We start from the raw sequence: 14817 nt of genomic DNA, 5'->3' as shown, positions 1-14817 counted from the left end.
GACTTAGATCAAACTTGAATTCCCCCTCATTTTCTGGTGCTATATAATTCCTGTAGATTTAGTGTTTCCAAGCCCCCTCACACACAAAACCTCCTTTTCCCCCTCCCTCTGACCTTTCCTAGGCTGACCCCTACCCTGCCTTCCCTCCACTACAGATTTACACACTCAGTCATTCTATTTTGTTCCATCTTCTCTACAGGTCCAAACCACCTCAACAACCCTCTCGATAATAGTTTTGGTAATCCCACACCTCCTAATTTCTATACTATGAATTCTCTGCATTATACATGTATTCACACCACACATTGCCCTCAGACATGACATCTTCACTGCCTCCAACCTTCTCCTTGTTGCAACATTCACCACCCATGCTTCACACCCATATAAGAGCATTGGTATAACTATACTCTCGTACATTCCCCTCTTTGCTTCCATGGACAACGTTGTCTCCACAGACTTTAAGTGCACCACTCGCCCTTTTCCCCTCATCGATTCTATGATTCACCCCATCCTTTATAGACCTATCTGCTGACACATCCACTCCTAAGTATCAGAATATATTCACCTCCATACTCTCTCCCTCCAATCTAATATCCAATCTTACATTACCTAATTTTTTTTTATCCTCATCACCTTACTCTTTCAGTTTTCTTCTTTTACATACCCTGCCAAACTCATCTGCCAACCTTTGCTTTTCTCTTTTTTTTACTAATATTATTTGCTTTGTTTTTCAGATAATGGCAGGGTGTTCTGTTAGAAAATCAAAGGTAAAGTGTTGATGTAAATGTTTAAATAAAAGGAAAGACCATATTATATCGAAGTATTATTTTTTTCACAAGTATATTTCCTGGTGTAAACTGATTGCTTGAGAAAGCTTTTGCTGAGTGTCACTCCCTAGCCATGGCAAAGAGGCTCTTGATCCTAGAAACTGGACATTTCCTCCTCTTCCTCAGAAACTAAATACCCCCACCCCTCTTCTCCATTTATTATTATTATTATTATAATCAAAAAGAAATGCTAAACCACAAGGGTTATACAGTGCAGCAGGGCAGGGAAGGATGCAGGGATAATGGATAACAAGTGGGAAAGGGATGATTATTAGGTTATGAAGTGCAGTGGGTAGTGCAGGGGTCTTCATTTAGCTTCATTAGTGGGGAGCTTTTTTTCTTTTGTGAAGTGCCAGTTCCCAGGCAGAATGGCAAGGTATTGCTTTGTCCCATTCTAATGTAGCTTCAATTAGTAGTGCTGTGGTGATTGGGTCATTCCATCTGAGGGAAAATTGATTATATGGGATCTTTGTTGAGTGACCCTACATTGAGACATTGTGGCCTTTCCCAAGAATGTAATGTAATTTATGGTGGGTTATGGCTTGCTCATACAAATGATGTTTGGTTTCTGCCCAAATGCAGTTTGTGTATTTTAGGCTCATGACTTGCTTGTGGAATGTGGACCCCAAAGAACTGCTAAAGTTGTGAGTTGGCTTTTGGCTTACAAACTAGTTAATGTCTAGATGATTAACGAGATGTATTTGGCTAGGACCAAGCAAGCATCCGCACTTTTTAGGTTCTGTTAAGACAAATAGTTTATCAATGCTTTAGTCCTTTGAAAACTTGTCTACAAATAAAAAAAAGGTACAATACCGTGACTGGAACGATACACAAATAACCCGCACATAGAAGAGAGGAGCTTATGACGACGTTTCGGTCCGACTTGGACCATTTACAAAGTCACACTAACCAGAAGTGGAGCAGGACAGCTATATATAGGCAAGAAGAGGTAGTGGTGGTAGTAGTGGTAGTACTACTACTACTACCACCACCACCACTACCTCTTCCTGCCTATATATAGCCGTCCTGCTCCACTTCTGGTTAGTGAGACTTTTTAAATGGTCCAAGTCGGACCGAAACGTCGTCGTAAGCTCCTCTCTTCTATGTGCGGGTTATTTGTGTAACTTGTCTGCACATTGCGCACAGTTGGTTTTAAAACTAGTGGATCTTAGCCAAATTTTTATGTCAACTAACCATATTTTCCCAGTTCCAACTTGTACTTCACTGCAGTATGGTGCTGTATGATTCGTAAATGATTATTATACTTTTATTAATGGGAAGATTATCATGTAGAGGTTCCAAACCCCTAAGGGTCATACAGCACTTGGGGAATGGGAGGCAAGTCAGGTAGGTCAGATTCAATTCCTTGATCAAGAGCCCATCACCAAAGAGCTAAGCCTGGAAGACTGGCACAGCACTTGACATTGATGGTCAGTGTTACCATGAATGTACAATACTTTTTAATAGGGAAGATGAGTCATGGTTGTAGCAGCAGTAGAGGTAATAGAAATAATGATGTGGTGGTAGTCGTAATAGTGAATGAATTAGTTGTGGTAGTACAGTGGACCCCTGCTTAACGATCACCTCCCAATGCGACCAATTATGTAAGTGTATTTATGTAAGTGCATTTGTACGTGTGTTTGGGGGTCTGAAATGGACTAATCTACTTCACAATATTCCACCTCCCAATGCGACCAATTATGTAAGTGTACAGTGGACCCCCACATACCGTTGGCATCACATAACGTTAAATCTGCATACCGCTACATTTTATCGCCAAGATTTTGCCTCGCATACCGCTAAAAAACCCGCTCAACGCTGTTCGTCCGAGACGCGTCTAATGTGCGCCTTTAGCCAGCCTCACATGTTCCGCCGGTGGCATTGTTTACCAGCCAGCCTCCGCGGTAACATCCAAGCATACAATCGGAACATTTCGTATTATTACAGTGTTTCTGGTGATTTTTATCTGCAAAATAAGTGACCATGGGCCCCAAGAAAGCTTCTAGTGCCAACCCTACAGCAATAAGGGTGAGAATTACTATAGAGATGAAGAAAGAGATCATTGTAAGTATGAAAGTGGAGTGCGTGTCTCCGAGCTGGCCAGGTTGTATAGTAAACCCCAATCAACCATCGCTACTATTGTGGGCAACAAAAAGGCAATCAAGGAAGCTGTTCTTGCCAAAGGTTTAACTGTGTTTTTGAAACAGATCACAAGTGATGGAAGATGTTGAGAGACTCTTATTGGTGTGGATAAATGAGAAACAGATAGCAGGAGACAGCATCTCTCAAGTGATCATAAGTGAAAAGGCTAGGAAGTTGCATCAGGATTTAATTAAAAAAATGCCTGCAACTAGTGATGATGTGAGTGAATTTAAGGCCAGCAAAGGTTGGTTTGAGAGATTTAAGAGGCGTAGTGGCATACATAGTGTGATAAGGCATGGTGAGGCTGCCAGATCGGACCACAAAGCAGCTGAAAAATATGTGCAGGAATTCAAGGAGTACATAGAAACTGAAGGACTGAAACCTGAACAAGTGTTTAATTGTGATGAAACAGGCCTGTTTTGGAAGAAAATGCCAAGCAGGACCTACATTACTCAGGAGGAAAAGGCACTCCCAGGACATAAGCCTATGAAAGACAGGCTTACTCTGTTGATGTGTTCCAATGCTACTGGTGATTGCAAAGTGAAGCCTTTATTAGTGTATCACTCTGAAACTCCCAGACCGTTGAGGCAAAAGAATGTCCTCAAGGAAAATTTGTGTGTGCTGTGGAGGGCAAACAGTAAGGCATGGGTCACTAGGGACTTTTTCTATGACTGGTTACACCATGCATTTGCCCCCAATGTGAAAGATTACCTAACTGAAAAGAAATTAGAACTTAAGTGCCTCCTGGTGTTAGACAATGCCCCTGGTCATCCTACAGACGTGGCAGAGCGACTTTATGGGGACATGAAATTCATTAAGGTGAAGTTTTTGCCTCCTAATACCACTCCTCTCCTGCAGCCCATGGACCAGCAGGTTATTGCAAACTTCAAAAAACTGTACACAAAAGCTCTGTTTGAAAGGTGCTTTGTAGTGACCTCAGAAACTCAACTGACTCTAAGAGAGTTTTGGAGAGAGCACTTTAATATCCTCAATTGTGTAAACCTTATAGGTAAGGCTTGGGAGGGAGTGACTAAGAGGACCTTGAACTCTGCTTGGAAGAAACTGTGGCCAGAATGTGTAGACCAAAGGGATTTTGAAGGGTTTCAGGCTAACCCTGAGAATCCTATGCCAGTTGAGGAATCCATTATGGCATTGGGAAAGTCCTTGGGGTTGGAGGTTAGTGGGGATGATGTGGAAGAGTTGGTGGAGGAGGACAATGAAGAACTAACCACTGATGAGCTGATAGATCAACTTCAACAGCAAGAGGCCAGACCTGAGGAAACTGGTTCGAAGGAGGGGAGAGAGAAATTGAAGAAATTGCCTACTACAAAGATTAAGGAAATCTGTGCAAAGTGGCTTGAAGTGCAAACCTTCATGGATGAAAATCACCCTCGCACAGCTATTGCAAGCCGTGCTGGTGACTATTACACTGACAATGTTGTGAAACACTTTACGGAAGTCATAAAGGAACGAGAGGTACAGGCCACTATGGACAGATATGTTGTGCGACAGAACTCCAGTGACTCTGAAGCTGGTCCTAGTGGCATTAAAAGAAGAAGGGAAGTAAACCCAGAAAAGGACTTGACACCTCAAGTCTTAATGGAAGGGGATTCCCCTTCTAAACACTAACACACTCTCCTCCTCCCATCCCGTCAATCATCACCAGATCTTCAATAAGTGTCATGTAATTGTGCATGCCTTTTTCAGTTTGTGTGTATTAAAATTAAAATTTCATGTGGTAAAAATTTTTTTTTTCATACTTTGGGGTGTCTTGCACGGATTAATTTGATTTCCATTATTTCTTATGGGGAAAATTCATTCGCATAACGATAATTTCGCATCACAATGAGCTCTCTTGCACGGATTAATATCGCTATGCGGGGGTCCACTGTATTTATGTAAGTGCATTTGTACGTGTATGTTTGGGGGTCTGAAATGGACTAATCTACTTCACAATATTCCTTATGGGAACAAATTCGGTCAGTACTGGCACCTGAACATACTTCAGGAATGAAAAAATATCGTTAACCGGGGGGTCCATTGTATATAAAGAAACAGCACTGCAGTAGCATATATTTATGCTCTATACAGCCACCAAAGGTCTTCACCTTAGAATTTATTTAGTGTATGTTCTTTACAGTATTCTTCACCTTGATTATTATTATTATAATCAAGGGGGAAGCGCTAAACCCGGAGGATTATACAGCGCCTGGGGGGGGATGTGGAAGGCATTCAGGGTTAATTTGGGGAACTGGAGCACAGATCCAATTCCCTAAATCAAGAGCCCCTCACCAACATCAAGGAACCTTCCTTGAGGGGTTCTTCACCTTGAAGCCCTGTAACTAGACCTCATTATTTTTTTTTTGTGCACATTGCTAACAGCTTTATACTGGCAAAAGGCTCTTCATTCAAGGAGTTGATGCTACCCTTCTCTTTTGTATCAACAGGCATTGTATGATTATGCTTCCATAATTCATGGGTAAATACTAAACCTGAAGACCCAAAGAATCAGAAGTTAGCAAGGATAACACTTTTAATCTCTGCTTTCAAACTCTGGTTTCTTCACTCAGTCTGTCCCCCATCTATATACCATTTCTTTTCTGTTCCACCTTGGGTGGTCCTAATAGTTCAAGCATGTTCCTCCTTCCTTTCCTTTTCATAGTATCTTTTCACTGATAAGACCATGCACTTTCAGCATTTTCAGTTACATGCTACTGGTGTACACTGATGGTTCTCAATCCTCTGATGGTGTGTGATATGCAGCTGTTTTTTTTTTCCAGATGTGGTACACACCAGATTTGACCAGTCTTCATGGCAGTGTTATACACTTCCCACAGCTATCATTCACAGTGTTCTCTTCCCACTTCCTGTATTGTAATTTCTGGCTATTCAATTTGATTTGTTACATTCCACTGTCCTTGAAGTTCAATGCTGGCTGTCTCCTGTTCAGCAAGTAGACCCAGTCTTTTGCTGCTTATTCTGGTGACTAGGGCAAGGATTCTTCTGCACATTCAGGAGTCCATCTTGCAGGGATTTGCCCTATTCAGACTGTTTTCCAGCTTTGTCTTTGAGCATTCAGGATTAATAGCAGTGTTGGTCCTGGTTAGAAAATAAGCTGTTCTTGATCAAACTGGAGTTTGGTTTTTAGTTCATAACTTAATTGCTGTTGTGTTTGGGGAAACTTTTTGCACGACTGCATATAGCCCCCCCCCCCCCCCCCCGTAAGACTTTCACCTATCACATGGAGAGATGGCTGTTGTGAAACTTATCGAGTCTTGTTGATTGTCGGACTTCTTTTGATTTTGAAGTCTGTCTGCTTTTCCTTCCACGGAATCCTAACTTTAATGCAGATAATCCGACCTTTTTATTGAAATTACAGCACTCGTTATGCTAGCTTTGACTTTCCTCTTTAGCTCACAAGTATATCGCATTATTTCCATTTCTTGGTATTATTATTATAATAAAAAAAGAAGCGCTAAACTCCATTTCTCAGTAGTTTTCCCCAGACTTGCAGCATTTTACAACCGATGTGGGTTTGGCTCATTGTGAAAACAGTAATAAGCCTGTAGGAATTGTGCAGTGCCTAGACAATGGGATACGTTCAAGTTTGATCATAACAGCATTTCACCTTTTCAACAGCAACGGAAGTTACATTAATAAATATTGAAATGCCTTTTGCAAATATACCTACATGTAAATATAAGCTTAATATTAAAAATTTGCAAAGGATATTTAAACAAAAGCATATATTTATATACAATGTTAATACAGAAAGCAATATAATAATCCTTGTACTTGACCATCAATAAAAAGTTGAGGATCAAAAAACAGTGTGGCTCAAGCATCAGAGCGCAGAATACCAAATACATGTACAGGTTAGACTATGAAAGTACAAAGGCAAATTTGCAAAACTTACAAAAGAGAAAGAAACTTTGGTGGAAAATTATCTATTAGATAGATATGTAATTTTATCTTCTCAAAACTGTACACCATCTCCTGTATAATACTGTACTATCATCATTCTTTTGTCCAATAGTTAAATGCAAACTATTCTGTACACAAGTTAGATACAATTATCCAGAATTCTTCTGAAGCACTACTATAACTGTTTAAATTATTATTTAGGGAAAAGCACTAAACCCATAGTCAATGCAATGCCTGAGGAATGGGAGGCATTCAGGTTCAAGGAAGGAAATGAGAAATCCAAATTATGTACGTGCTGATGTTGGGATCAAGAGTCCCTCCCAGCATCAAGGAACCTTCCTTGGTGCCAACTGTTTAACAGTATTACTTTAGGAGGGTAAACTGATGCTGGTGAATTTTATGAGGAAGCACTAAACCCACAGGTGCCATACAGTGCCTGAGAAACAGAAGGCATGCAGATCTGATCCAAGGAAGTAGGGAGTAGCTCAAATTCCCTGGGACAAAGAACCCTTCACTTGAAAGGTGATGCTGGTGAAAGGCTCTTGACCAGAGGAAGTGCAGTTGACATCTCATTAGACCAAACCTAGTGTTTCCCTTCTCTAGGTTCTGTATGAATCTTATGAGTTTAGAGCTTCCCCATAATTATGATAATTACTCACACTGAAATATATACAGTATCTGAAATGCAGAAGAATTCAGATTGCAATATAGCTTGCTTAGGATACCCTGACAACCCCCCCCCCCTCCATTTTTTACTGGTTCCTTGATAAAGTACTGTACAACAGGGGTTATGACTATAATAAATATTTGCAAATAACCTTCCCTGCTTGACTTGTCTATACAACATATTGGTGCTAATTTAGCTTACAAAATACCTACATAAGCAGTATCTAAGATTTAGTGCCCTATTGACCAATTACAACCAATACGGTTTCAAATACATTGACAAAAAATATTTATTCTGTATTTTCCAAGCTTGCTAGCAAATTATATGCAGCGGGGTATAATTCCCTTAATAATTATGTATCTATTCACTCCATGAGGTTACCCTGATGTTGTACATACTTAAATAGTAATGATGGTATCATAAAATGGTAAATACTTCTGTTTTATATACAATGTATGTAAATATTTATTTCAAACATTTCATTCATATATATATATAACACAGCCATGAGTAACTTAAAAATATTACTAAAGCTTTTTATCAGTAGAAACAAACTCTGCATCATAAAATGGCCATATTAAAAGTATTTACCTGATACAAAAACTGGCAGTAAGCAGTTCAGTCCTAAAACTTGTGTTTTTCAGTGCAATTGAGATCTAACCTCAAATACTTTCTACCTTCCAATCATCAGTTCTACTTATAACCACGCCTAAGTTTTTCGTATGAATTGTACTTTGTGATGGCCAAATCTAAAAAAAAAAAAAAAAATTCTTGGTGCATTTAAAAGAATAATGTTCACATGCTTTACATTAAAAGTTTTTACCATATACCCAATTATTTCCTAACACACATCCTGTTCAATTTAAAAAAGTGCTACATGTAAATGTATTGAACATTCAAAGACAATATAAAATTCATTCATTCCTAGGTAAATTAAATTACACTACATTGTTTGACATGTTTCTATGAACTAAGCTAACATTTCCTGTGCAATACTACCGATTAAAACAAAAAGATAGTGGTGTTAGTGTTATTTTTAAAACCTAATTCTTGCACTACTTTTTTTTTTGCCTTTAGCATTTTTAACTACTAGGTCACCACCTCATAACTTGAAGACTTGCTTAAACAGAAATAAACACCTGCATGAACACATGCACCAATTTTCAAGATGTCTACAAAAGAATAATGCATTCAAAAGGAGATTTGATTTTTTCGTTAAGACAATGTTTCACCTTCATAGTAGGTCTCAAGTCTGACAGAATATACCTGGTGGTAGCACATTATATAGGAATAGAAAAAAGTGTAAATAGAGGTTAAGCAAATATAAAGGAGCACTACAGTCAGCCTACTAGTTCACCCTAAGTATAATCTGAAATGTATCATATTGAGTTGTGCATTGGTGAGTAGTAGTAATAGGTATTATCAGTGTGCTGAGTAATGTACATGGTTCTTGACAGTACTGATAGCAGTCTAGCTTGTTAAAAGCTTCCTTGGATCTCACTGTATTAGTAAACTCCAGCATTTGCTGTGTCCAGCACAGGAACTCTCACTACCATTTGATGAGATTTTCTGAATGCAAAACTGGTCATTAAAGGTGAGATGCTGCATACATAGTTATGAAACCACAGTCATCACTAAAACCAACATATTTCAGAACCAATGAAGTTTCTTAAGAGCCAAATCCCCATCAGTACAGTTGGTGAATAAAGAATACTACTGCTGATTCACTCAGCACACTGATAATACCCATAATGCTATTACAGTGGTCACTCAAGTTATAATGGGCTTAGTTATGTTAAGCTTGATTTGTGATTTACCCTCAAAGGAACTTGGTTTTGAGTTGTAATGAAAAATCTGAATACGGTATCGAGTATGATGGTTGGTGCCCTTAGATGGACCAGAGACAAGACAGGTTGATACAGAGGTCTTAACTGGGGTGATGGTGGAAGGTATGTTGGAGGTGATTGGGAAGGAGAGGGTGGAAGGCAGACAAAGACACGAGTGTGTGTGTGTGTGTGTGTACATGTACCAGATGTGGGCAGCAGGAAACTGCAACAAGAGAGAGTATAAATATTAACCCTTTCACTGTCCATCCTCCCAAAATTAAAGTGCTCAGTATCCACAGAATCTTTCTGAAGTTAATGACAAAAAAAAATATGAAATTTGATGGAAAACTTGCAGAATTATGTGGGTGATATGTTAGCAGTCTGGGTGCAATTTACACATTGATGATTTTGCCACCTGAGTCCTAGCTTAAGCCAATTACATTGCTCAATTTAGTCAAACTCTTAGCCATTTTGCTAGTATGCTTTCTGTTCTACTTATCAAGTAAAAAACTCATTCAACTATCAGAACTAACCTATAAAGTGCACAGAAGCCTGTAATTTTGCTAATTTTATAAAAATTACTAATTGCTATTATGAATCCAACAGTCGTAGTTTTGCTTTTCTCATCATGCACTGCATGGGTCAGGATTTTTTTTATATACTGTATGCACTCACCACACAGACCCATTCTCCTACATCTAGGGCCAAAATTTACTGCTCATAGCTTATCTGAGGGAGCCAAGCTCAAAATGAAGATTATGTGAGGAACCCTGGCATTAATGATGTAGATATATGTAATGACCAATGAAAGGGTTAAAATACATCCCTCAGACTGATAGACAGTGTAAGTAAAAACACCAGGAGCAATGATATTTCAAATGCCATATTAATTATTCATACTAAACTGCCAACTAATATTTGGTAAGAGCTCTGCATTATAAATTCATATATACTCATTGTAAAGAAAGAAATAAGAATGTCAAATTGTAAAGAAATAATAATGTCAAATGGGCTGCACCTATCAAGACTAAATGATATAAGCAAATCCTAACATTTGTGAATAGGATGAGTAGACTAAGATATATCCAGTTTTATGCTTAAAAGGCAGAAAACTAAGTTTTTCCAAATTATTGAATTCAGAACTACAAATTTACATAGATTTAAATTACAGTCTTTAGCTCTCTTAAGATAAAATTAACATTTTCAACTAACATTAACCTCCCATACAGTACCTTTTATTGCATATAAAACAAAATACACATACACAAAAGCCAGACATCCTGGCAAACAGAGTCCTCCATAGACGAAGGTTTAATGAGAAAACTGGCTGTGAAGATGTGGTACTTCTACAGTACTATGGCTTATAAAAGTTTAAACCACATTATCATAGCCTGTCTTCAAGAATAATTGTTTCTCACCATAAATCATAAAATGTTAGGCATAGTAGGATGGAGAGAGCAGAAGATCTGTCAATACTACCAGCTGGTCCTCAGTAAATTTCTGCTTGTGGTCTCGCCAGTTGTCATGATGTGTTCGTCGAAAATTACTAAGGGTCTTTTTGATAGTTGCCTGTTGTGAAGATAAAAATGTAGATGCAATACTCTATTTCTTATACAAAGTGGATGGCACATAATCACTTAAAGCGGTACATGTCTAGACATTTGGGGATATATGTAAATTAAAAATACTATAAAGCAATCAAAAAATTACAGAATAACAAAATACATGAACTGATGTGATAGTTTTCCTGAAGGTTCAATTTATCCAACCCTGATCTAATAAACAAAAACAAATGAGCCGGCAAGAAAATAAGTTAAAAAAAAAATGCACAGATTAGATGATTTGAGAAAAATTTATATGCAAAGGAAGAATGGTAAGAGACAAAGCATAATCAGATATAATGAAACTAAGCCATGCAAAACCATTAACAATAATAATCAAATGAAGCACTAAACCTGAAAAGGTCTGTGTTGAAAAAAAGGGAATAAAACTAAAGAAATTAATGCAAGAATACTGTATATAAAACCTCTTAGTGGAATTACACAGAGGATGTGTAGAGGATTCTCTCACTTCAATATCACACACTACATGTACTAAAATACATCTAAAAATTATATATAATCAGTTCAGATCATTACAGCTTGATTTTTTTAGCTTTAAAAATGTTAAATAAAATGAAATTATTTTAGAAAATTAAAATGTAACTCACAGGTATTGGATGTGGGTCATTGAGATGTTCACTAAGTGTGACTAACACTTGAGGCAGCATGTCAGGCACATCATAGGGGAAGGCACTGACATATGCACACAGCCCCAACACTCCTGCATGTAACTCTAAAAGTTCTTGGGCTTTTAAAGGCTCCTTTTGTCTTCTTTTCTGTTCACGGCCATTCTGTAGCTTGGACGTAAATTCTCCCTACAAATAAATATTTTGTTTGATGTGGATTTTTTTATAAATTTTTACATAATTGCACTTTGAATATTGCTGCAATATTCATCCAGACAGTGGGTGGATGGTCAAAGATATTGTTCAAAACCAAAACTGGCAGTTAATCGAGATTCTGGAAAATGAACGCAGGACAGACTAGTAATTACCGTACAGTATTAATTTTTTTCATTTTTCATCAAACTGGCCATATCCCACCAAGGTAGGGTGATCTAAAAAGAAAAACTTAAGTTTTTCTTTTTAAATTTAGTAATGTATACAGGAGAAGGGGTTACTAGCCCCTTGCTTCTGGCATTTTAGTCGCCTCTTATGACATACATGGCTTACAGGGGAAGAATTTTGTTCCACTTCCCCATGGAGAGCATTATTATATATACAACCTTAAAGAGAATGATGGAGAGTCTTACCAGTAGTTTATCTTCTGCCTTAATGAATTTACAGTGCAAAAGTCCACTGAGAACAGTAGAGGCCATCTGCTGTACCTCCAGCCTCACGTCAGATAAAAGACCCACCACCAGCTCTTGAACTTGTTGAGTTGCTTTCTCATCACTGAGGATGGTGAACATGTTGGTGAAGACAGCCACCTGCAGCAGGGACAACACTGCAGCTCGGGCACGCCACCAACTGTTGATAGAGAAATAAAAATAATCATAGTAAAATTTCAGATTATGAAGCACTGTATACACAATCACCTGTTCATTTACCATCACTGGCATCAAATTTACAAAATTCTATATTTCAAGATACTTTTAGTCAATGTTTTGTCAGGTTCATTAACTTTCTCTAACCAGAAATCCAGACCACTGGATCCTTAAATCATATACCTGCAGCCTCCACCAAGCACAATATTAACCTTCTAGTTAATGAAGAGCATTCCAAAACAACTGCTAACCCTCAAACCTATTTATGACCTCTCGATACATGTTATATAGAGGGGTTCAGCCTTCTGAAGAAATTTATAGGCAAGTGTGTTACCTGTTGTCATAAATGTGTTATTCCCGAGATGTTCATTTAATACTTTATATGTTATATGTATATTTACAAGTTCAAGGCTGTTGTTTTACTTTTTGTGATTTATGCACTTGTGCAGTGCTGGCAATCCTTGCACCTGTGTAAGGCTGGTGATTTTTGCACCTGTGTAAGATTTGCAATTTGTACTCTTCTATAAGGCCAAACAAGCAAGAGTGTAGATTCATGGTTGCACTAACTCAGTACAAATCAACTCAGTGAAAATCACATCATAAAATTAGTAAATTTTATTGATGCTAAATACTGTAATACAAAACATAGGCTGACCTTACTCTGGTTGGGTAATGTTAGATTATGTTATGTTCATTAAAGCAGAAGATTTGTCTAGCTGTTAAATTAGTTACTGTGCAAATTCAAATATTTTTTTATTAACACATTGGCCATTTCCCTCCAAGGCAGGGTGGCCCAAAAAAGGAAAACTTTCTTCATCATTCACTCCATCACTGTCTTACCAGAGGCAGCTTACACTAGTTATAAAACTGCAACATTAACACCCCTCCTTCAGAGTGCAGGCACTGTACTTCCCATCTCCATGACTCAAGTCCGGCCTGCCGGTTTCCTTGAATCCCTTCATAAATGTTACCTTGCTCACAGCACATCAAGTCCTAAAAACCATTTGTCTCCATTCACTCCTAACATGCTCACACATGCTTGCTGGAAGTCCAAGCCCCTTGCACACAAAACCTCCTTTACCCCCTCCCTCCAACCTTTCCTAGGCAAACCCCTACCCTTCCTTCCCTTTACTACAGATTTATACACTCTCGAAGTCATTCTATATCATTCCATCCTCTCTATATGTCCAAACCACCTCAATAACCCCTTCTTAGCCCTCCCGATAATAGTTTTGGTAATCCCGCACCTCCTCTTAATTTCCAAACTACGAATTCTCTGCATTATTTTCACACCAAGGCACGACTCACGAAATCGTAATGACACGATTGCAAACAAACCATACTACAGGTGGGGTTTGAACTCACAGTCAGAGTGTCTCAAAACTCCAGACCATTGCGTTAGCGACTGTCTGGAGTTTGGGTATGGTATGGTCTAGTATAGTTTATTCACACCACACACTGCCCTCAGACATGACATCTCCACTGCCTCCAGCCTTCTCCTTGTTGCAACATTCACCACCCATGCTTCACACCCATATAAGAGCGTTGGTATAACTATACTCTCGTACATTCCCCTCTTTGCTTCCACGGAAAAAGTTCTTTGTCTCCAGAGACTTCAGTGCACCACTCACCTTTTTCCCCTCGTCAATTATATGAATCTTATCTTTCATAGACTCATCTGCTGACACGTCCACTTCCAAATATCTGAATACATTCACCTCCTCCATACTCTCTCCCTCCAATCTGATATCCAATCTTTCTTTACCTAATTTTTTTGTTATCCTCATCACCTTACTCCTTCCTATAGTCACTCTTAATTTCCTTCTTTTACATACCCTACCAAACTCATCCACCAAATTCAAAATACTATAAAGTAATTACACCAATTTTCAGACACCACTGGTGTGGTTATACAATACCAGCTTAACAACACTCAGAGCATGGTTGGTGTATGTTTGTCAACATACCTGCTCTTTGCTACCTGTGTGATGGCGTCCATAAGCACTGGGATTCGCGCAGGAAGAACCAGAGCTTGACTAATGACAGCTAATGTTGCCACACAATTACCACGAAGCTCTGGATCATTGTCAACACTTTCCAACTTACATAAGTGTGGGAGGAACCTGAATGTAAAGAGATAACTATGATAATGCTGATCAAGTGAACTAGTAATATCTAGAAAGAGAGAGTTCCTAATATTAAATTCAAACATTTAATTATGATGTGTATTTTTAAAGATAAATACATATACCCTTCACTCCAAAGAATACAAGAAACTGCTGTGAATTCAGTAACTTAACAAATGATACATTGTACCACAGTATTATAACTTGTACCAATATAA

At 38.4% G+C, this 14817-nt stretch overlaps 1 protein-coding gene across 2 annotated transcripts in view; it reads right to left on the bottom strand.

Annotated features, from left to right (window-relative positions):
* Nucleotides 1–8173: 8173 nt before the first annotated feature.
* Nucleotides 8174–14817, bottom strand: part of LOC128703193 (proteasome activator complex subunit 4-like) — a 73498-nt gene continuing 66854 nt past the window's right edge. The window contains exons 31-35 of one of the 2 annotated variants that reach the window (XM_070103419.1): nucleotides 14441–14596; nucleotides 12240–12456; nucleotides 11596–11802; nucleotides 10805–10955; nucleotides 8174–8309 (exon numbers count right to left, since the gene is read on the bottom strand). In XM_070103419.1, the coding sequence (XP_069959520.1) occupies nucleotides 10821–10955; nucleotides 11596–11802; nucleotides 12240–12456; nucleotides 14441–14596 (715 nt within the window). In that variant the 3' untranslated portion in view covers nucleotides 8174–8309; nucleotides 10805–10820. Of the gene's footprint in view, nucleotides 8310–9672; nucleotides 10956–11595; nucleotides 11803–12239; nucleotides 12457–14440; nucleotides 14597–14817 lie in introns of those variants that run through there. The other variant, XM_070103418.1, reaches the window with a different exon arrangement.

Source organism: Cherax quadricarinatus, chromosome 85 (genome assembly GCF_038502225.1).
Source record: "Cherax quadricarinatus isolate ZL_2023a chromosome 85, ASM3850222v1, whole genome shotgun sequence".
Lineage (NCBI taxonomy): Eukaryota > Metazoa > Arthropoda > Malacostraca > Decapoda > Parastacidae > Cherax > Cherax quadricarinatus.
The sequence above is the reverse complement of the archived record's forward strand: the minus strand, read 5'-3'. Positions and strand labels throughout refer to the sequence as shown.